This window comes from Salvelinus namaycush, chromosome 18 (assembly GCF_016432855.1).
Source record: "Salvelinus namaycush isolate Seneca chromosome 18, SaNama_1.0, whole genome shotgun sequence".
Lineage (NCBI taxonomy): Eukaryota > Metazoa > Chordata > Actinopteri > Salmoniformes > Salmonidae > Salvelinus > Salvelinus namaycush.
In genome coordinates this window covers 26,168,940-26,193,888 of record NC_052324.1, presented here as the reverse complement: position 1 = coordinate 26,193,888, position 24,949 = coordinate 26,168,940, and the positions used below count along the sequence as shown (strand labels likewise).

The 24,949-nt window shown below is 43.5% G+C and overlaps 1 protein-coding gene across 2 annotated transcripts in view; it reads left to right on the top strand.

The window, feature by feature from the left end:
• LOC120063269 (succinyl-CoA:3-ketoacid coenzyme A transferase 1, mitochondrial-like) overlaps positions 1-24,949 on the top strand; it is a 131,757-nt gene that overhangs the window by 2,761 nt on the left and 104,047 nt on the right. For both annotated transcript variants that reach the window (XM_039013534.1, XM_039013535.1), the window contains exons 2-7: positions 206-314; positions 3,853-3,943; positions 11,169-11,304; positions 11,452-11,601; positions 14,389-14,495; positions 17,408-17,468. In XM_039013534.1, the coding sequence (XP_038869462.1) occupies positions 206-314; positions 3,853-3,943; positions 11,169-11,304; positions 11,452-11,601; positions 14,389-14,495; positions 17,408-17,468 (654 nt within the window). The remainder of the gene's footprint in view (positions 1-205; positions 315-3,852; positions 3,944-11,168; positions 11,305-11,451; positions 11,602-14,388; positions 14,496-17,407; positions 17,469-24,949) is intronic.

The following is a 24,949-nucleotide window of genomic DNA, read 5'->3' as shown; positions in this document are numbered from 1 at the left end:
TTCCGTTACCGTGGAAAGATCAGAGTGGAATTTCCCACTGTTTTTTCCTGGATCTTTGTTTGTCACTACTCCCCAGCACACATCTTATTCTGAGAGTAGGTGAATCTACCTGTGAGAAGAGTACTGAATATGGCAAAGTATTATTGAATGCTGCCAGAGTTTCTCACACTGTCTAACTGTGGGACTGTTCCTCTGTGTTCCCCAGATGTGTGGCTGCTCCTTCTCCACCTCCAGTCAGAGAAAGTCACAGTTCTACTCAGACCCCACAGACGCTGTGAAGGACATCCCCAGTGGAGCCACCATCCTAGTGGGAGGTAAGATCAGGAGACAGTGAAGACTTCACTCTGGGCCCTGAAAGGGCTTTTTGCTGGGATGCCTTGCAAATGCAGCTGTCACTGAAGACTGTTTACGCCTGGACATTTACATGTACATGTTAGTCATTTAGCAGATTCTCTTATCCAGAGCGACTTACAGAAGCAATTAGGGTTAAGTGTCTTTGCCAAGGGCTCGTCAACAGATTTTTCACCTAGTCGGCTCAGGGATTCGAACCAGCGACCTTCCGATTACTGGACAAACGCTCTTAACCGCTATGCTAAGATTCATAAGAATTGGATAGGAGTGTAAGCAAAATGATGGAAATTTCACCTCTCCTATCAGAGAGCAAAGTGGGGCTATTATGTTATTTATAATACGTGCACTATACAGGACTGTACCAGTCAAAAGTTAGGACACACCTACCTGATCACAATCAACACACACATATACAGTACCAGTCAAAAGTTTGGACACACCTATTCATTCAAGCGTTTTTCTTTATTTGCACTATTTTCTTCATTGTAGAATAATAGTGAGGACATAAAAACTATGAAATAACACATATGGAATCATCTAGTAACCAAAGAAGTGTTAAATAAATCAAAATATATTTTAGGTTCTTCAAAGTAGCCACCCTTTGCCTTGATGACAGCTTTGCACACGCTTGGCATTCTCTCGACCAGCTTCACCTGGAATGTGTTTTCAACAGTCTTGAAGGAGTTCCCACATATCCTGAGCGCTTGTTGGCTGCTTTTCCTTCACTCTACGTTCCAACTCATTCCAAACCATCTCAATTGAGTTGAGGTCGGGTGATTATGGAGGCCAGGTCATCTGATGTAGCACTCCATCACTCTCTTTCTTGGTCAAATAGCCCTTACACAGCCTGGATGTGTGTTGGGTCATTGACCTGTTTAAAAACAAATTATAGTCCCACTAAGCGCAAACCAGATGGGATGGCGTATCGCTGCAGAATGCTGTGGTAGACATGCTGGTTAAGTGTGCCTTGAATTCTAAATAAATCACAGACAGTGTCACCAGCAAAGCACCATCACACCTCCTCCTCCATGCTTCACAGTGGGAACCACATATGCAGTGTCTCACAAAGGCACAGCGGACATATTTCCAACGGTCTAATGTCCATTGCTCATGTTTCTTGGCCCAAGCAAGTCTCTTCTTCTTTTTGGTGTCCTTTAGTAGTGGTTTCTTTGCAGCAATTCAACCATGAAGGCCTGATTCACGCAGTCTCCTCTGAACAGTTGATGTTGAGATGTGTCTGTTACTTGAACTCTGTGAAGCATTTATTTGTGCTGCAATTTCTGAGGCTGGTAACTCTAATGAACTTATCCTTTGCAACAGGTAACTTTGGGTCTTCCTTTCCTGTGGCGGTCATGAGAGCCAGTTTCATTATAGTGCTTCAAGGTTTTTGCGACTGCAAAAGTTCTTGAAATTTTCCGTATTGACTGACTTTTGTGTCTTAAAGTAATGATGGACTGTCATTTCTCTTTGCTTATTTGAGCTGTTCTTGCCATAATATGGACTTGGTCTTTTACCAAGTAAGGCTATCTTCTGTATACCCAACCCTACCTTGTCACAACACAACTGATTGGCTCAAACGCATTAAGAAATTCCATAAATTAACTTTTAACAAAGCACACCTGTTAATTGAAATGCGTTCCTGGTGACTACCTCATGAAGCTGGTAGAGAGAATGCCAAGAGTGTGCAAAGCTGTCATCAATGCGAAGGGTGGCTACTTTGAAGAATCTAAAACATAAAATATATTTTGATTTAGCACTTTTTTGTTTATTACATGATTCCATATGATTCCATATGTATAGTTTTGATGTCTTTACTATTATTTTACAATGTAGAAAATAGTACAAATAAAGAAAAACCCTTGAATGAGTAGGTGTGTCCAAACTTTTGACTGGTACTGTATATACAAAAATATGTGGACATCCCTTCAAATTAGTGGATTTGGCTATTTCAACCACACCCGTTGCTGACAGCTGTATACAATCGAACATACAGGCATGCAATCTCCATAGACAAACATTGGTAGTAGAATGGCCTTACTGAAGAACTCAGTGACTTTAACGTGGCACCGTCATAGGATGCCATCTTTCCAACAAGTCAGTTCGTCAAATTTCTGCCCTGCTAGAGCTGCCCATCAACTTTAAGTGCTGTTATTGTGAAGTGGAAACGACTCAGTGCAACAGCGGCTCAGCCGCAAAGTGGTAGGCCACACAAGCTCACAGAACGGGACCGCCTAGTGCTGAAGTGCGTAGCGCGTAAAAATCGTCTGTTCTCGGTTGCAACACTCACTACTGAGTTTCAAACTGCGTCTGAAAGCAACGTCAGCACAAGAACTGTTCATCGGGACCTTCATGAAATAGGTGTCCATGACCAAGCAGCCGCTCACAAGCCTAAGATTAACATGCACATTGCTAAGCATCGGTTGGAGTGGTGTAAAGCTCGCTGCCTTTGGACTCTGGAGCAATGGACATGCGTTGTCTTGAGTAATGAATCACGCTTCACCATCTGGCAGTCTAACGGATGAATCTGGGTTTGGCGGATGCCAGGAGAACGCTACCTGCCCCAATGCATAGTGCCAACGGTAAAGTTTGGTGGAGGAGGAATAATGGTCTGGGGCTGTTTTTCATGGTTCGGGCTAGGCTTCTTAGTTCTACAGCATAAAATTACATTCTAGACGATTATGTGCTTCCAACTTTGCGGCAACAGTTTGGGGAAGGCCCTTTCCTGTTTCAGCATAACAATGGCCCCGTGCACAAAGCGAGGTCCATACAGAAAGGGTTTGTCGAGATCGCTTTAGAAGAACTTGACTGGCCTGCACAGAGCCCTGACCTCAACCCCATCGAACAGCTTTGGGATTCATTTGGAACACCGACAGTGAGCCAGGCCTAATGGCCCAACATCAGTGCCCGACCTCACTAATGCTCTTGTGGCTGAATGGAAGCAAGTCCCCTCAGCAATGTTCTAACATGTAATGGAAAGCCTTCCCAGAAGAGTGAAGGCTGTTACAGCAGCAAAGGGGGGACCAACTCCATTATTTATTATTATATTATCCATTATGTCCATGATTTTGGAATGAGATGTTCGACGAGCAGGTGTCCACATACCTTTGGTCATGTAGTGTATCTCCTACAGGTAGGCTAGGGAGACACTTGTGTTATATGATCCAAGTCTAGTTTTTCTGTAAAAACTGTTTCTCAACAGGAGAAATGTTCATTCACACATTGCCTTGTTTGCTGTTCATAGATAATGGACCATGCTCTCAATTTTAGCTGCTCTGTCTGAATCATTCTGCGTCATTGCCCCCAACACACACACATATACACACACATACAGAGACACACTGGGCTGCTACGACAGATTCCATAGGTCATAATAATAGAATTGGGCTTGTGTTTGTTTCCACTGTGTGTAAGGAAGGCCTAACTACACAGGGTCACTCTGTCTTCCAAGGAAAATAAGTAATTAATATAAATGACTGTGAACATTGATGTTTCTCTCTCCAGGGTTTGGTTTGTGTGGAATTCCAGAGAACCTTATCAACAGTTTATTAAAGACTGGCGTGAAGAGCCTTACAGCCGTCAGCAACAATGCTGGGTAAGTGCGCGTGTGTGTCTGTGTGTGTGTGTCTGTCTGTCTCTGTGTGTGTCTGTGTGCGTATGTTTGCACATACACATGCAGGTGCCTGTGTGTAACCCAAAACCATGGATTGATTTTCCATCTCGACCCTCGTTTACTGCTGTTAAGAAAATGCCTGTGTTTCCTAATGCTAGTTAGAATCAGTTTTAAATTACAGGCCTCCAACCATGATAGTATCAAACATTTTAAACTGTTTTTCGTAAAGAAGATGCCCTGCGTGGGATCATGGGGGATGCCCTGCGTGGGATCATGGGGGATGCCCTGCGTGGGATCATGGGGGATGCCCTGCGTGGGATCATGGGGGATGCCCTGCGTGGAATCATGGGGGATGCCCTGCGTGGAATCATGGGGGATGCCCTGCGTGGGATCATGGGGGATGCCCTGCTGATCTAAAGTCCGTTTTATGCTTTACCCCCCTAATGGTTAACCCCCTAGAGTTGATGTCCGTGGCATTGGATGGGTCTCAACCCACCGCATCCTTCCGCATCTGCCGTGAAAGCTGGCAGAGCCACAGTGGTGTTCGTCAGACCATGAGACTAGTCCCTAAAATTGGTCTTCTCATGAAACGTCTGATCGGTTTGGCCTACAAAATATTATTCTCCATTTTGTTCTACGACTTCCAAAAGCGTCACGGGACTCGTCTGAGGTCGGTACTGCAGATCTGCCAACTTCTGTCTGTAGCGTCCGAACAGTTTGGGCTACACACTGATATGACCCTTCTGTGGAAAGGTGAGTCTCTCTCAAACATGTACATGTTGCTCTAGGACGAACACAAGCCACACAAGACTTGTCTGAACATACCCCTGTACAAGTAAAAAATAATAATAATGGAAGTATGTATGAAAGTAGTTTAGTGCCTAAAATATAGGTGTAAAAAGGTGTATAACAAGGTGTCCTGATCTTTCTCTCAGATATAGGACAGACACTTCACAACAAACTTCCTTTTACAAAGTTTTTTTGACCATCTGTTGTTCCATTTAGTGAATGTGTTATTCAATACGTTTCTAATAGCAGTAAAGCCAAATTCAATGTTTCATCAAATCATTTTGTAATATTTTTTTTATACCTTAAGGTGTCTTAAAATAAAATAGCTAAATGATCATCTTAAAATTATTCCGTATGTTAACTTCATATTCATCATCTCTTGCACCACCCCAACGTCAACATAAAATTGTGTGTTTCAATGTGTTGTATTAAAAAAGAGGAGGAAGAGATGTGTGTTTCCAATGTCATCATCGATAGCTGGACTCATAGGGTTACAGGAACTGCACCAGTGACCAGTGGGAGAGACTGACCACTGTGCTGACTGGTTGGCTAGTTCACCCCAAGCTATCAGTGAGGATGAAATAATCCTGCTAGACGTGGGCTAAGCTGTAGGACCAACGCTCTAAGGATGGTGCACAGACTGTAACAAACTGTCTGTCTTCAGAAAGCAACCAGTTACAGTACATAATTCATGTTAGCCCTACGAATTAAAACTGCACATGTAGGCCTAATGTCAATGTTTCAGGTATTTGTCCAGTGAATCTTGTTAACCCTGGGATTGGCAACCTGTAATGTACAGTTGTGGGACAGTGAATCTAATAATAGCGGTATTCAGTGTGTTCGTTTATAAAGAGATGAATTTAGCACATCTCAGACATGCCACAGGCGCTGGATAAAATAATATAGCAACAAAAAGAAAGTGAATGTCCAAGAAACAATATTGAAAATGAAAAGAAAGTGAACTCCCAGTGTGTCCTTTGGCCGTAAAGTGATTTCATTTGGTTTGTTTGAGGCCGTTCTCTGATTTCATTGGCTTGTATTTGGTATAATTTCCTGGCTGTCAGGTTTAATTTTAGAGTGCAGACATCCACTGACCGTTCCCCTGCAGCTCTTTCTTTGCATCTATCCATCTATGCCTAATCTCTTTGACAGAAACCTGAAGAACCAGTCATTTTAGAGTTCAAATCCTTTTGATTTATTACGGTCAGTGTACATGCCTATACTCGACCCAGATTAGCCATTTGACATTTCTACTAGTCAGACAATTGTCCGGAATCTGAGAGGGAATGGTTTTTAGGCCATAGACATAATAGAAAAGATAATGACACTTTCCAGAGTTATCTCAACACTGAAACTTTAGGAGAAGCAAGAGAAATGATAGAACCATGAGAACTGCTGCTTTTCTTTTCTCTGAACTCTGTGGAGTCTCTCTCTGTTTCACTTGCTCTCTTTGTTTCTCTGTTTCTCTCTGTGTCTCCCTCCCTCTCCCTCCCTCTCCTTCTCAGATACAGTGGGTCCTTTATGTAAGGTGTTATATGAGACGGGAACCTCACGGGTGCACTAGGGCGACCCACTGAGCTTTCATAGGAGGACACTTTACCCACTGGAGGGAACTTTGTCTTACTCTAATTCCATAACCTTCTGATGGACTTACTGTACAACAGACACATCACACTCTTAATGACATAAGATGTTGTAAGCACTAAACATTCATGCCAGCACTGTTCAAACAGTGGGTTTTATTTTGTAGGAAAGGTTTGAGTTCAGCCCAGGTGTTGAAGAAGGAGCAGTCAGAAGCATCTGCCCTTGATTGAAAACACTGTCCATTTTGACCTAATTTCTTCAGCTAGAGGGGTTTGAACTGCTTGTGAGCTGCTTGCGGAATACTGTGAAATACTCAGTACCGCATGAAACACAGTAGTCTAAACATCTGCACACCAAGTTCTTAAAAACTGTGTTTAGTTTGTTGAGCTCTCAGTCAACAGACTTGTATTGGAGGTACAGAAAATGTAAGATTGCATAGACCATTGTGCGTGGGGGTTATCATTTCTCCAATATAAATTATTCTTGAAAATTGCTCCTCCACATTTAGAGATAAAGATTCATTTGGAAGTGTGTGCTGTGGGCTGCACATTCAATCCCCCCTGTTTCAGAAACAGGAGTACATCTGTTCTGCACAGTTTGATATGGAAATTATAATAAGATAAGAGCAGAAAGCTCTCTCTCTCTCTGTCTCTCTGTCTTTCTCTCTCAATGTCATGCAGTATACTGCTGACTTGTCTATGTTAGCTGAACTAAAGTGGACATGATTGTCCAATATCTCCTAGTGAAGCTGATTGGATGTGTATCACAGCACTTGATAACTGTGTTGTTGGTGTTCTGAGCATTCTTGGCCTAGATGGTGTGAGTAAGCTGACCTAGAAGTTGTGTGAAGGACAAAGCCTGTTCTTTCCAGTCCCAAACCTTCCCCAACATTAGCAGCGTGACTGGGAGATCTTTCTTTAACTCACACAGACTATTTTATCCCACTAGATTTGATTGTAAGAATAAAGAGATGTGATTAGTAAACTATGATTTTGCACAAGGTTTCACATTCATTACGAATATATCTTAATTATCCCTAAATTAAGTATTTAGTGTAGTCTGAGTTTCATGAAGCCAATATATGCACTTCGGTCTTGCACTTGTTAATTGTCTTTAGTGAACTGCTTATATGGGTAGAGAAACAGTTGAGATTAGACCAGCTATAGTTTCACCACTCCGGCACAAGAAAGGCAGGTGACACATTGCTACCTGGAGTTAAACATCATTGTTTTATTTACCCCAGATCACTTCCATTAGTTAATGACTGACACTGAGGCTATTGTGGCAGCCCCAGCCTTTCTTCGTCTTGGCAATTGGGTAGTTTCTATACCCTCTTGAGGCAGCCTTGTTAACCATTGTGACTGCTCTCTTCACAGCAGTAGCTCACGCCAGTCTTTCAACTCCCAAAGACCATTGAAGTGGGGAAGATGTAACTATCTGAAGTAGTCCAACAACCAAACCACTTATGATGAGTCATGTTTCGTTATATCTTAGAATGGAAGAAGCAATCCTAGTATAAACTCAAGTGACCGTGTTATGCCTTGCCTGCAGAAGTCAAGCTGTTTCTGTGTGTCTCTGTATCTGTGTATGGTTGTGGCTTGGCTGCCTGTCAGGAAGAGGTCTGGTGCTCCTCCTCTTCCTGTGGCCTTAAGTAACCATTTTGGAGTAATGTGAGCCCTGTACAAGACATAATGGAGTAAAGGAAGGGATAAAAAGAGGAGGAAGGAGAGAGTTGAAGAAAGATGAGAAGGGAATCAACTCTACAGTGGGAGGGAGAGAGGGAATGCGTACAGTAGCTTCATTGTATTCATTCCCTCTCCATTGCTCTGCTTTTTCACTTTGCAGAAAGTTTCATAACTGAAATCTAATTTCAGGCTGTTTTACTAGATCGTTGCACTTGGTTAACATTCACAGTAGCTTATTCACTGAGCCGGAAACAACACCACCACAGTAGCTTATTCACTGACGTGTAAACAACACCACCACAGTAGCTTATTCACTGACGTGTAAACAACACCACCACAGTAGCTTATTCACTGACGTGTAAACAACACCACCACAGTAGCTTATTCACTGACGTGTAAACAACACCACCACAGTAGCTTATTCACTGAGCCGGAAACAACACCACCACAGTAGCTTATTCACTGAGCCGGAAACAACACCACCACAGTAGCTTATTCACTGAGCCGGAAACAACACCACCACAGTAGCTTATTCACTGAGCCGGAAACAACACCACCACAGTAGCTTATTCACTGAGCCGGAAACAACACCACCACAGTAGCTTATTCACTGAGCCGGAAACAACACCACCACAGTAGCTTATTCACTGAGCCGGAAACAACACCACCACAGTAGCTTATTCACTGAGCCGGAAACAACACCACCACAGTAGCTTATTCACTGAGCCGGAAACAACACCACCACAGTAGCTTATTCACTGAGCCGGAAACAACACCACCACAGTAGCTTATTCACTGAGCCGGAAACAACACCACCACAGTAGCTTATTCACTGAGCCGGAAACAACACCACCACAGTAGCTTATTCACTGAGCCGGAAACAACACCACCACAGTAGCTTATTCACTGAGCCGGAAACAACACCACCACAGTAGCTTATTCACTGAGCCGGAAACAACACCACCACAGTAGCTTATTCACTGAGCCGGAAACAACACCACCACAGTAGCTTATTCACTGAGCCGGAAACAACACCACCACAGTAGCTTATTCACTGATGTGGAAACAACACCACCACAGTAGCTTATTCACTGATGTGGAAACAACACCACCACAGTAGCTTATTCACTGATGTGGAAACAACACCACCACAGTAGCTTATTCACTGATGTGGAAACAACACCACCACAGTAGCTTATTCACTGATGTGGAAACAACACCACCACAGTAGCTTATTCACTGATGTGGAAACAACACCACCACAGTAGCTTATTCACTGATGTGGAAACAACACCACCACAGTAGCTTATTCACTGATGTGGAAACAACACCACCACAGTAGCTTATTCACTGATGTGGAAACAACAACACCACAGTAGCTTATTCACTGATGTGGAAACAACAACACCACCACAGTAGCTTATTCACTGAGCCGGAAACAACACCACCACAGTAGCTTATTCACTGAGCCGGAAACAACACCACCACCACAGTAGCTTATTCACTGAGCCGGAAACAACACCACCACAGTAGCTTATTCACTGATGTGTAAACAACAACACCACCACAGTAGCTTATTCACTGATGTGTAAACAACAACACCACCACAGTAGCTTATTCACTGAGCCGGAAACAACACCACCACCACAGTATCTTATTCACTGAGCCGGAAACAACAACACCACCACAGTAGCTTATTCACTGAGCCGGAAACAACAACACCACCACAGTAGCTTATTCACTGAGCCGGAAACAACACCACCACAGTAGCTTATTCACTGACGTGTAAACAACACCACCACAGTAGCTTATTCACTGAGCCGGAAACAACACCACCACAGTAGCTTATTCACTGAGCCGTAAACAACACCACCACAGTAGCTTATTCACTGAGCCGGAAACAACACCACCACAGTAGCTTATTCACTGAGCCGGAAACAACACCACCACAGTAGCTTATTCACTGACGTGTAAACAACACCACCACAGTAGCTTATTCACTGAGCCGGAAACAACACCACCACAGTAGCTTATTCACTGAGCCTTAAACAACACCACCACAGTAGCTTATTCACTGAGCCTTAAACAACACCACCACAGTAGCTTATTCACTGAGCCGGAAACAACACCACCACAGTAGCTTATTCACTGAGCCGGAAACAACATCACCACAGTAGCTTATTCACTGAGCCGGAAACAACACCACCACAGTAGCTTATTCACTGAGCCTTAAACAACACCACCACAGTAGCTTATTCACTGACGTGTAAACAACACCACCACAGTAGCTTATTCACTGACGTGTAAACAACACCACCACAGTAGCTTATTCACTGACGTGTAAACAACACCGCCACAGTAGCTTATTCACTGAGCCGGAAACAACACCGCCACAGTAGCTTATTCACTGAGCCGGAAACAACACCGCCACAGTAGCTTATTCATTGAGCCGGAAACAACACCGCCACAGTAGCTTATTCACTGAGCCGGAAACAACACCGCCACAGTAGCTTATTCACTGAGCCGGAAACAACACCGCCACAGTAGCTTATTCACTGAGCCGGAAACGACACCGCCACAGTATCTTATTCACTGAGCCGGAAACGACACCGCCACAGTATCTTATTCACTGAGCCGGAAACGACACCGCCACAGTAGCTTATTCACTGAGCCGGAAACGACACCGCCACAGTAGCTTATTCACTGAGCCGGAAACGACACCGCCACAGTAGCTTATTCACTGAGCCGGAAACGACACCGCCACAGTAGCTTATTCACTGAGCCGGAAACGACACCGCCACAGTAGCTTATTCACTGAGCCGGAAACGACACCGCCACAGTAGCTTATTCACTGAGCCGGAAACAACACCGCCACAGTAGCTTATTCACTGAGCCGGAAACAACACCGCCACAGTAGCTTATTCACTGAGCCGGAAACGACACCGCCACAGTAGCTTATTCACTGAGCCGGAAACGACACCGCCACAGTAGCTTATTCACTGAGCCGGAAACGACACCGCCACAGTAGCTAGACCATGAATAACACAACAAACCTTTATTTTTTTTTAAAGGTGTTGCAATACTGTGTGAGTGCTTAGTAACCTGTGCATAGTAACCTGTGTGTTGTAACTTGTCTTGTCTCCCTGCAGGGTGGATAACTTTGGGCTTGGTCTGCTCCTACAGACCAAACAGATCAAGAGGATGATCTCCTCCTATGTGGGAGAGAACGTTGAGTTTGAGAGGCAGTACCTGTCTGGGGAGCTGGAGGTGGAGCTAACGCCACAGGTAACACGCACGCGAACACACACTTCATTGCTTTACTAGTTTTCCCATTCTACTTATTGGGAGTGAGATGCATTAGTGGTGGAGGTTTTGAACGTCCAGGTTCAGTGATTTTGAGTAATGATGCCATTGATGACCTCTGTCCTCCAGGGTACCCTAGCAGAGAGGATCAGAGCAGGGGGTGCGGGTGTTCCTGCCTTCTTCACAGCTACAGGCTACGGTACCCTCATCCAGGAGGGTGGCTCCCCCATCAAATACAACAAAGACGGAACTATCGCCATCGCCAGCGAACAGAGAGAGGTCAGACCCCAGCCTCTTCCACCATGTTGTTTCTAGCACCACATTTGTATTTATTAGGCATCCCCATTTAGTTCCTGCCAAGGCAGCAGCTACTCTTCCTGGGGTTTATTATGGATCCCCATTTAGTTCCTGCCAAGGCAGCAGCTACTCTTCCTGGGGTTTATTATGGATCCCCATTTAGTTCCTGCCAAGGCAGCAGCTACTCTTCCTAGGATCCAGCAAAATTAAGGCAGTTATACATTTTTTAAAACATTAAGTGTGTGCCCTTAGGCCCCTACTCTACTACCACATATCCACAACACAAAATCCATGTGTATAGTGCGTATGTTATTGTGCGTTTGTATGCATGTCTGTGCTTATGTTTGTGTTGCTTCACAGTCCCCGCTGTTCCATAAGGTGTATTTTTATTAGTTTTTTTCAATCAAATTTTACTGCTGGCAGGAGTTACTTAATGTGGAATAGAGTTCTATGTAGTCATTGCTTTATGTAGTACTGTGCGCCTCCCATAGTCTGTTCTGGACTTGGGGACTGTGAAGAGACCTCTGGTGGCATGTCTTGCGGGGTATGCATGGGTGTCTGACTACACGACTGAACAATAGTCCAGGTTCAGCTCTTTGTTAAGTGTTAGTAATTTCAGTCGCTGTAGTAGTGACCTGTATAGTGTTGAGTCATTCGAATACATAGACATGCTGGCTTTACTCAAAGCCAGTGGCATGTCATTAGTAAAGATTGAAAAAGTTTTGGGCCTAGACAGCTGTCCTGGGGAATTCCTGATTCTACCTCGATTATGTTGGAGATGCGTCCATTAAAGAAAGCGATCTGTGTTCTGTTAGACAGGTAACTCTTTATCCACAATATAGCAGCGGTTGTAAATCCATAACACATACGTTTTTTCGTCTAACCAAACAGCCCACAATCTTTTTATCATCAATTTCTCTCAGGCAATCATCAGTCATTTGTGTACCTTCAGTGCTTGTTGAATGTCCTTCCGTATAAGCGTGCTGAAAGTCAGTTGTCAATTTGTTTACTGTAAAATAGCATTGTATCTGGTCAAACACACTTTTTTTCAAAAAGTTTACAAAGGGTTGGTAACAGGCGGATTGGTCGGCCATTTGAGCCAGTAAAGGGGGCCTTACTATCCTTGGATAGGGAAATAACTTTTGCTTTCCTCCAGGCCTGAGGGCACACGCTTTCTAGTAGGATTAAATTGAATATATGGCAAATAGAAGTGGCAATATCATCTGCTATTTTCCTCAGTAATTTTCCATCCAAGTTGTCAGACCCTGGGTGCTTGTCAGTTGTTAATAGACAACACTTTTTTCACCTCTTCCACACTTTACGGAATTCAAAATTACAGTGCTTGTCTTTCATAATTTGGTCAGATATTCTTGGATGGGTTTTGTCATGCCTGCATTTGCTAATTTTACCAATTAAAAAAATCATTAAATTAGTTGGCAATATCAGTGGGTTTTGTGATGAATAAGCCATCTGATTCAATGAATGATGGAGCGGAGTTTGCCTTTTTGCCCAAAATGTATTATAGGGTGCTCCAAAGCTTTTTACTATCATTCTTTATGTAATTTATCTTTGTTTCATAGTGTAGTTTATTTTTATTTAGTTTAGTCACATGATTTCTTAATTTGCAGTACGTTTGCCAATCGGTTGTGCAGCCAGACTTATTTGCCATTTATTTTACCTCATCCCTCTCAAACATACAATTTTTCAATTCCTCATCAATCCATGGGGATTTAAGTTTTTACAGTCATTTTCCTAATGGGCTCATGATTATTAGTAACTGGGATAAGCAATTTCACAAATGTGTCAAGTGCAGCATCTGGTTGCACCTCATTACACACCACAGACCAACAGATATTCTTTACATCAGTAACATAGGAATCACTACAAAACGTATTGCATTACCTCTTATACACTATATTAGGCCCAGCCTTTGGAACATTTCCTAGATATGGCTACTATATTGTGATCACTACATCTGAAGGATTTGGATACTGCTTTCAAGCAAATTTTTTCAGCGTTAGTAAAGATGTGATCAATACATGTTGAAAATTTAATTCCTCTGCTGTTTGTAACTACTCTGGTAGGTTGACTGATAACCTGAACCAGGTTGCAGGCACTAGTTAGTTTGAAGCTTTCTCTTGAATTAGCAGCCTGATGAAAGCCAGTCAATATTTAAATCACAAAGAAAATATACCTCTTTATTGATATCACGTACATTATCAAGCATTTCACACATGTTATCCAGATACAGACTGTTTGCACTTGGTGGACTATAGCAGCATCCCACCAGACTGGGCTTTAGATGAGGCAGATGAACCTGTAGCCATATTACTTCAACAGTATTTAACATGAGATCCTCTCTAAGCTTTACAGGAATGTGGTGCTGAATATAAATAGCCACACCTCCACCGTTGGCTTTTCTGTAGGTCTTATAACCATGTATTGCTCCCACTGTATCATCAAAGGTATTATCTAAGTGCGTTTCAGAGATAGTCAGAATATTAATGTCATCTGTTACTAGCAAATTATTGACTTCATGGACCTTGTTTCTTAAGCTACATATGTTAACGTGGGCTATTTGTAACACTTCTCTGGGATTCTTGACATTCACCACCGTGTGACACAAAGACACATCTCCATCTCTGACTGCTATTATTAACATACTGAAATGGCACACCGTTAGCTTTATAACCACACACAACATGCTGTCATATCCAGCTGTCTTCTGGTCCTGTCTCTTGAATGGCTTGCTATGTCATTGTTCGGCAGGTGCGGGAGTTTAATGGCAGGTATTACATCATGGAGAAGGCCATCACTGGAGACTTTGCTCTGGTCAAGGCCTGGAAGGCTGACAAGGCCGGGAACATCGTCTTCAGGTAGCTACCATTACATTCACCTGTGTCTGTCAATCATTCGTTTTGGGTCCAAAAATGACCTGATATCCTTGAATCCCTGCACAAAGCATAGGGTGCCATTTATTATGACCTTAGGAGTTTATGTACCCCTTAGAAAATCTGCTGTCACTAAGACTGTAATGCTGCTGAAAAGACATTACGGCTTAACAGCCATGATAATAGTATTATGGGAATAAACATTTAACACACATTTACCCAAGCCACTGTGATTTAGACCACTGCTTTCGCCAGGTCAGGTTTAACCCTTCCTCATCACTTTGTGATGCTACCACAATAAGCAGCAGTCAGGGCCTGCAGGTCGCTTGGCTCAGTGCCATATTGATTGATGGTAGGAGATACAAGCCTTTAAGCTCAGTGACTGAATTAAGATATTGACAATAGACAGCTTAAAGAGATTGAACATTCTCCAGAAATTAAAAAATAAATCAGAATTAGGTCTAACTGAAATGGCTTTTCTTCTGAGTTCGCTTGTCTGTCAGGATGTTAGAAGAACACTCTGTCCACATATCAAAACGGACCCATATTGTTTTTTTGTTTTGTTTACAACCTTGAATGATTTACACTCCTGTACACTGAAAATGTCCTAGTAAATGCAATTCAATTTGTCACCACAGGGGCGCAGTATTTGCTTTCCAACTAACAATCCCCTTTGACTTCACAGGCAAAGACTGTCAGTGTTGAAACAATGGTTGCTTATTTGAGAAAGAGAACATTGCATGATTGCTCTATGTTAATGCTGTCGCTGTTGTATTGCTCCCTTGTTGCCTGTTGCTTGTAAGTAAGCATTTCACTGTAAGGTTTATACCTGTTGTATTCGACGCATGTGACAAATGCAATTTTATTTGAGATGAATGATTGTGTTAGATTCTAATTATCAGAAAAATAACTCGACGGACACTACGAGAGCTCAAACCAAGTTTATTCATCCTAGAGGGTCGAACAGCTGAACCGACCAAAACACATTTCCAATAGTGGTGATATATGTACCCCAATTTGGGGTGGAATCTCCTCCTTCTCTCCATCCACTACTTCTCTGTTGCTAGGCAGGAAATTAAGTGACGCGAGCAATTAACTGTTCCTTCTCCCTTAACGTGACCGACCTGACCTCGACCCCATTCATCACTAATCCACGGCTCTCTCCCTTTATCAATGCCTGCCACGTGATCGTTTTCCCTTCACTCAGTACATTCCAAGCTTAATTGCACCCACCAAATACCTTCCTCCTACCCTCTAAACCATCGCACTCAATATTTCAGTAGGATAACTGATAATTAACCCTATTTCACGTTTTAGAAGTCAGAACCCAGAATCCATCAATTGTGAGCGAGTGTTGGGACGATACCCGATTTTTGACTTCTACTGATACCAGGTTTAGTATCATGATACCAAAACGATACTCAGTACCAAAACGATAGTCGATACTGAAATCGATACCACAGCAACAAAAAAATGCGTATTAGCTAAAGTCACAGAATAACCATTGAGCTTTATTTTTTAAAACATAATATTGTTAACTGGTACAACAAATAAAATATATTATATTCTATATTCAATTTAATGTAAAAATAAAACACCATATTAAATAGTAGAAGAATACCTCAAATGTTCCTTATGCAAAACCATATCAGAGACTGAGCAGACAAAACTGTTTTTAAAATGTTATTTGATACATATCGGGGTTAATTTGCTCATCTATGGTCATAATATTGGGTCAAATGGCATTCGTTAGACCTAGGATTCATTACAGCTAAATCATTTTAATGTATTACATGAATAGTTTAGTTCCAAAACGACACACACACTTTGAAGCGCCTGTCAGAAGCTTCTACACTGAGTGTACAAAACATTAGGAACACCTTCCTTATATTGAGCTGCACCCTCACTTTTCCCCTCAGAACAGCCTCAATGCGACAGGGCATGGACTCTACAAGGTGTCAAGCATTCCACAGGGATGCAAAAGCATTCTATGTTTCCCACAGTTGTGTGAAGTTGGCTGGAGGTTCTTTGAGTGGTGGACCATTCTTGATACACACGGGATACTGTTGAGTGTGTAAAACCCAGCAGCTTTGCACCTACTACTATACCCCGTTCAAAGGCACTTACATTTTTTATGTTGCCCATTCACCCTCTGAACGGCACACATACACAATCCATGTCTCAATTGTCTCAAGGCTCAAACATCCTTATTCAACCTTTCTTCTCCCCTTCATCTACACTGATTGAAGTGGATTTAACAGGTGACATCAATGAGGGATCATATCTTTCACCTGGATTCACCTGGTCAGTCTGTCATGGAAAGAGCAGGTGTTCCTAATGTTTTGTACACTCAGTGTATGTTTGTCATTGTTACAATTTTTTCTTTTTTCAAATTTAGTAGAATAATGACAATGTTACAATGCAAATGTCATAAAATAGCTTCTTTGTTATTTTGGAACTAAGCATCGCTTGCACTGCACTATTTTGTAACACATTTTGCTTAATTGGTTTTGTTGGGCTGGTCCTCGTCTGCTCTGTAATCAAAGTATTCCCATTGTTCGCTTCTACAGCCAGTTTTATCAACAAGTTGCTGGTGTGGAGGTATGATGTTTCCGCTTGCTTCTCAAAAGTGGCTTGCGGTGTCAGCTGCAAGCGCTAGTAATTTGGCTAGTTTATTACTGCCCCCTTGAGGAGATTCAGACAAGTTACTAGACAGACTCCTTCCTCTAAATCCTTATATGACGTGACACATTTGACAGAAGTATCGAAAGTATCAAAAATTATAGTGCTGAAAAGTATTTCATGTTCTAGTATTGATAAAGTACAGCAGTTTTGTATACCGTGCAACACTATTGTGAGCTAACGTCATCTCTCTGTCTCTCTTTGTGTGTGTCTAGGAAAACAGCTAGGAACTTCAATCAGCCCATGTGCAAGGCAGCCAAAGTCACCATCGTAGAGGTATGTGCCATGTCCCTGCACTCCAGCCCCCTTTCCCCTCTCTTGTCTATGGTACTGCTGTGCTGTCTTAACAGCACAGAGGGAGAGCTATTGTTGTTGCTGATAATATTAATACCATTTCCACTACTGCTACTATTATTATTATTATTGATGTCTTATTGCTGTTACTCCCACTACTGTTGTTATAAGTGTATTTTGACAATGTAAGTAATTTAACTGGCCATGTCAATAAAGTCTGCTGAATTGAATAGATAGACAAAGATTTGTGATAGATTACTGGTTTCTCATTGTCTAACTACAGCCTCATTTGGATGGCCTGATTTGAAAGTCTAGATGATACAAGTTGGCTCACTCTGATGGTATTATATCCACTGTTGGGGGTCACAATGTTATGTGGTCCACTCCAGTGATTACCACATGGTGGCTCTCAGCCAGTCCTTCTGGGGTTGTGGCTTAAGACTGGGTTGTCCTTAGAAACATTGCTGGTCACAAGAAAATTATTTAAAAAAACAGAATTTTTGTAAAAAGAAAAAAGGTGATGTATTTATTTTGTAAATGTTTTAATTGAACCTTTATTTAACTAGGCAAGTCAGTTACAGCTTGGAATCGAACAAGGGACTGTAGTGATGCCTCTTGCACTGAGATGCAATGCCTTAGACTGCTGCGCCACTCGAGAGACCTTAATGGAGGGGGGCACTGTGCAAAAGCGTTTGGGTACTGTTTCTGTTATCTGGCCTCTCTCTCCATCAGTGTGATACAGACTGGGTTGGGGCTTTGTGTGGTGACATTACTGCTCTCTGGGTCATTTATGGCAGCATGCCCTGAGCACATTGATCATCCTCCAGCCCCAGACTGGCTATAAACTGGCTGTCACCCCATCACCAAACTTACGATGGCTGACATGAATCCACAGAGACTCAGCATTTTAGCCTTTTGAGATATTACCCCCCCCCCCCATGCTCTGCTCTGTAGAGATGTAAACCACTACCCCCCCACCCTCATCTCTGTGGAGATATAAACCACTACCCCCCCCCCACCCTCATCTCTGTGGAGATGTAAACCACTACCCCCCCACCCTCATCTCTGTGGAGATGTAAACCACTACCCCCCCACCCTCATCTCTGTGGAGATATAACCCCCCCCCACCCTCTGTTCTGTGGAGATATAAACCCCCCCCCCCCCCCACCCTCTGCTCTGTGGAGATATTAACCACTACCCCCCCACCCTCTGCTCTGTGGAGATATAAACCACTACCCCCCCACCCTCTACTCTGTGGAGATATAAACCACTACCCCCCACCCTCTGCTCTGTGGAGATATAAACCACCCCCCCCCACCCTCTGCTCTGTGGAGATATAAACCCCTACCCCCCACCCTCTGCTCTGTGGAGATATAAACCACCACCACCCACCCTCTGCTCTGTGGAGATATAAACCACCCCCCCCCCCCACCCTCTGCTCTGTGGAGATATAAACCACCACCCCCCCACCCTCTGCTCTGTGGAGATATAAACCACTACCCCCCCACCCTCTGCTCTGTGGAGATATAAACCACTACCCCCCCACCCTCTGCTCTGTGGAGATATAAACCACTACCCCCCCCCACCCTCTGCTCTGTGGCGATATAAACCGCCACCCCCCCCACCCTCTGCTCTGTGGAGATATAAACCACCCCCCCCCCCCACCCTCTGCGGAGATATAAACCACCCCCCCCACCCTCTGCTCTGTGGAGATATAAACCACTACCCCCCCACCCTCTGCTCTGTGGAGATATAAACCACTACCCCCCCCTACCCTCTGCTCTGTGGAGATATAAACCGCCACCCCCCCCACCCACTGCTCTGTGGAGATATAAACCACTGCACTTGCACCCTCTGCTCTGTGGAGATATAAACAACTGCACTTGCACCCTCTGCTCTGTGGAGATATAAACCACCCCCCCCCCACCCTCTGCTCTGTGGAGATATAAACCATCCCCCCCCACCCTCTGCTCTGTGGAGATATAAACCACTGCACTTGCACCCTCTGCTCTGTGGAGATATAATACACCAGCCCCCCCCCCCCCCCCCCCCCCCCGTCCCGTCTGTGTGTGTGGAGATATAAACCACCACCCCCCCACCCTCTGCTCTGTGGAGATATAATACACCAGCCCACCCCCTCCCCCCCTGTCGTCTGTGTGGCGATATAAACCCTCTTAGTCATAAGAAGGAATGGAAAGTCTGACTCAGTAGCTGGGTGCTCAGGCTCTGGCCTGGATTCATGTGCTGGGAGAGAGAAGCGCTTTCCTATATTCCATTAGACACTTTGAATGTACAGTACTTCTCTTTTCAATTAATCCAAGGCAGCCGTTGATTTTTCATGCTATGTAGTGCAGAGGAGAACTAGCTGGAGAGCTGTCTATTTTCAATGCAAGAAGCATATTTTCTAAGTTAAGGCGGTTAAAGGGGTATCAGCGGGGTCGAATATGTGAGTCCAGTGTAACTCTGGAACAACAGTCTTTTACAAGGACATTTACATTGGCTTATTCCTCCAGGTACTCAAAGCACTTTAGACTACATTATATTGGGGAAAACTACATTTATTCTCGACAAATGTGTAGCACCCACTTGGCTTATAGGTATGTTGAAGTTGTTGATGCTGTGTGTGTACGTGCGTGCGTGACCGAATGTGTGTTGTGAGTTCTCTTGAGGTCCGTGAATAATAAACCAGTTGAGTTGAGTGGGGGGAGAGGAGAGGAGAGATCCAGGCTGCTGGGGATGTAATTGTTTGTGTTTAATCATAAACTGTCGGCTTCAACCTTTAGGATTCTGAATGAAATTTTAATGAATGAATGAATTACATTTTATTTTCGTGTCAAATCGCCAGTTGGCAACCCATTCCTTATGGGATTAATTGAAACAAACATTATATTAATTCACTATGATAATTCTTCTTCTGGTGTTTTCTGCAGTGCACATTACTATCAATACATAATAGTATATAAGGTTATGCAAACAATAATTATATTCCTAGAGCAGTACTATATATATATATATATATATATATATATATATATATATATATATATATATATATATATATACACAGTATCAGTCAACTGTTTGGACACAGCTACTCATTCAAGGGTTTTTCTTTATTTTTACTATTTTCTACATTGTAGAATAATAGTGAAGACACATATGGAATCAAGTAGTAACACAAAAGTGTTAAACATATCAAAATATATTTTATATTCGAGATTCTTCAAAGTAGCCACCCTTTGCCTTGATGACAGCTTTGCACACGCTTGGCATTCTCTCGACCAGCTTCACCTGGAATGCTTTTCCAACAGTCTTGAAGGAGTTCCCACATATGCTGAGCACTTGTAGGCTGCTTTTCCTTCACTCTGCGGTCCAACTCAAACAGCTACTCTCGACCCCATGGTGTGGCAGGTATTTAGCTGTCTCTGTCGCTCTCTCTGTCACTCACTCACTCACTCACTCACTCACTCACTCACTCACTCACTCACTCACTCACTCACTCACTCACTCACTCACTCACTCACTCACTCACTCACTCACTCACTCACTCACTCACTCAGTGCTGAACAAACAGTCCAACAACTTGATGGATGAAGTGGTTTATTTGGACTGCAAACTGATAGTAAAGTGTGGTCTGTGCAATAATTTTTCATAGTCTAATGAGTCAAGCTTGATGGCAACTGTTGTTCAGGGTACTTCAAGCTTGGTTGTAAAACATTATTGCACATGACATATTTTATGGAGTACAGACCAAATGGTCTAAATTCATAACAAATCAACCACCTAAATGGTATTGATGTCATGTTTTTTACTAACTAGTGTAATTTAACACAGAACAACAGTGGAAGAGATGAACTCCCCAGAGAGAGGAAAAGAGGGAAGGAAATTGCAATTAAAACAAGGTCAGTAAAAATAATGACATTGTTTTTAAAAAGGAGATATATATATATATATATATATATTTTAGGTAGCCTAAATAAATGTTACTTTAGGTACCCAATTTTCAGTTGGTGTCACGTCTCAATTAATGGACTTCACGTCTACTTAACACACTTCCCAAACATCCTTTGAAATCAGATTATGAACAGACGCTGAAAAGAGCGGAGTATGAAAAATTGCATCCAACTTCTTAATTCATCGCCTTAGAACATCAAGCATGGCATTTTTCTCGACGCCCAGGTAGGCTGCACAAAAGAAACTGTCAATTTCAGCAGGAGGCTAATCTTTGAAGTTTTTTGTTGTAGGCTCCTTTTCATTTCCTTTCAAACAGCCGTCTGCATATCACAAATGCTTTTATCCCCCTATTGTCTAAATTGCAGTGAAGCCAACAGCAGACATAACCAACAGCATTCTAAGATGTGATGGGAGTAGCTCTTCTAATCCAAAATGTCTTCCTCACACAAAACCCAAAGTTATCAAACAGTTACTCCGCTGAGAGAATCACCAGCAGAGTTCTTGAACACTCTAGAATACTCTTGCACACACAGCCATAGAATAAGTGGAAGTGATATTCCCATTCAAAGTAAATCCTGCATCTGGGTGCACCCTATAAGGATTTGTCATTAGAATATGTCTATGGGATTTAGACTCTTGTCTCTTTAGAAGGTAACACAACCATGCTCTGTCATAATGTTTGCATTAACAGTCACACTATCACTTTTTGGATCAGCAAGAGCTGAGAATCCTTAGATGCACAATTTAATTATTTTATTTTTAATTCACCTTTATTTAACCAGGTAGGCCAGTTGAGAACAAGTTCTCATTTACAACTGCGTCCTGGCCAAGATAGAGCAAAGCAGTTCGACACATGGAGTAAAACAAATGGAGTAAACACATGGAGTAAAACAAACATACAGTTAATAACACAATAGAAAAATCTGAATACAGTGTGTGTGCAAATGTAGATGAGTAGGGAGGTAAGGCAATAAATAGGCCATAGAGGCAAAATAATTACAATTTAGCCTTAACACGTTCGCCCTGTATTCATTTTGTGACCTGAAAACAGACATATCCTCATTTACCTCTTTTCGTGGCGACTCCTTTTCATGGCACCAATGCACATGAACATTATCTATGAAATGTAGGCAATATATCCCTGTATTGATATAATCATTAAGCCACTTTTATCTCTGATAGTGAAACAATTACGATCTCACTGAAGATAAGTGAATCTTTGCTGGCAGAGCAAGTTCAGAATTTCAATCTGTGATGTTGTGGGTGTTGATCTGGAGGTGATGATGTGGGTGTTGATCCTGGCGGTGATGTTGTGGGTGTTGATCCTGGCGGTGATGTTGTGGGTGTTGATCCTGGCGGTGATGTTGTGGGTGTTGATCTGGAGGTGATGTTGTGGGTGTTGATCTGGAGGTGATGTTGTGGGTGTTGATCTGGAGGTGATGTTGTGGGTGTTGATCTGGAGGTGATGTTGTGGGTGTTGATCTGGAGGTGATGTTGTGGGTGTTGATCTGGAGGTGATGTTGTGGGTGTTGATCTGGAGGTGATGTTGTGGGTGTTGATCTGGAGGTGATGTTGTGGGTGTTGATCTGGAGGTGATGTTGTGGGTGTTGATCTGGAGGTGATGTTGTGGGTGTTGATCTGGAGGTGATGTTGTGGGTGTTGATCTGGAGGTGATGTTGTGGGTGTTGATCTGGAGGTGATGTTGTGGGTGTTGATCTGGAGGTGATGTTGTGGGTGTTGATCTGGAGGTGATGTTGTGGGTGTTGATCTGGAGGTGATGTTGTGGGTGTTGATCTGGAGGTGATGATGTGGGTGTTGATCTGGAGGTGATGATGTGGGTGTTGATCTGGAGGTGATGTTGTGGGTGTTGATCTGGAGGTGATGTTGTGGGTGTTGATCTGGAGGTGATGTTGTGGGTGTTGATCTGGAGGTGATGTTGTGGGTGTTGATCTGGAGGTGATGTTGTGGGTGTTGATCTGGAGGTGATGTTGTGGGTGTTGATCTGGAGGTGATGTTGTGGGTGGTGATCTGGAGGTGGTGATCTGGAGGTGGTGATCTGGAGGTGGTGATCTGGAGGTGGTGATCTGGAGGTGGTGATCTGGAGGTGGTGATCTGGAGGTGGTGATCTGGAGGTGATGATCTGGAGGTGATGATCTGGAGGTGATGATCTGGAGGTGATGATCTGGAGGTGATGATCTGGAGGTGATGATCTGTGGGTGATGATCTGTGGGTGATGATCTGGGGGTGATGATCTGGAGGTGATGATCTGTGGGTGTTGATCTGGAGGTGATGATGTGGGTGTTGATGTGGGTGTTGATCTGGAGGTGATGATGTGGGTGTTGATCTGGAGGTGATGATGTGGGTGTTGATCTGGAGGTGATGATGTGGGTGTTGATCTGGAGGTGATGATGTGGGTGTTGATCTGGAGGTGATGATGTGGGTGTTGATCTGGAGGTGATGATGTGGGTGTTGATATGGGGGTGTTGATGGGGGTGTTGATCTGTGGGTGATGTTGTGGGTGTTGATCTGGAGGTGATGTTGTGGGTGTTGATCTGGAGGTGATGTTGTGGGTGTTGATCTGGAGGTGATGTTGTGGGTGTTGATCTGGAGGTGATGATGTGGGTGTTGATCTGGAGGTGATGATGTGGGTGTTGATCTGGAGGTGATGTTGTGGGTGTTGATCTGGAGGTGATGTTGTGGGTGTTGATCTGGAGGTGATGTTGTGGGTGTTGATCTGGAGGTGATGTTGTGGGTGTTGATCTGGAGGTGATGTTGTGGGTGTTGATCTGGAGGTGATGTTGTGGGTGTTGATCTGGAGGTGATGTTGTGGGTGTTGATCTGGAGGTGATGTTGTGGGTGTTGATCTGGAGGTGATGTTGTGGGTGTTGATCTGGAGGTGATGTTGTGGGTGTTGATCTGGAGGTGATGTTGTGGGTGTTGATCTGGAGGTGATGTTGTGGGTGTTGATCTGGAGGTGGTGATCTGGAGGTGGTGATCTGGAGGTGGTGATCTGTGGGTGGTGATCTGTGGGTGATGATCTGTGGGTGGTGATCTGTGGGTGATGATCTGTGGGTGATGATCTGGAGGTGATGATCTGGAGGTGATGATCTGGAGGTGATGATCTGGAGGTGATGATCTGGAGGTGATGATCTGGAGGTGATGATCTGGAGGTGATGATCTGGAGGTGATGATGTGGGTGTTGATCTGGAGGTGATGATGTGGGTGTTGATCTGGAGGTGATGTTGTGGGTGTTGATCTGGAGGTGATGTTGTGGGTGTTGATCTGGAGGTGATGTTGTGGGTGTTGATCTGGAGGTGATGTTGTGGGTGTTGATCTGGAGGTGATGTTGTGGGTGTTGATCTGGAGGTGATGTTGTGGGTGTTGATCTGGAGGTGATGTTGTGGGTGTTGATCTGGAGGTGATGTTGTGGGTGTTGATCTGGAGGTGATGTTGTGGGTGTTGATCTGGAGGTGATGTTGTGGGTGTTGATCTGGAGGTGATGTTGTGGG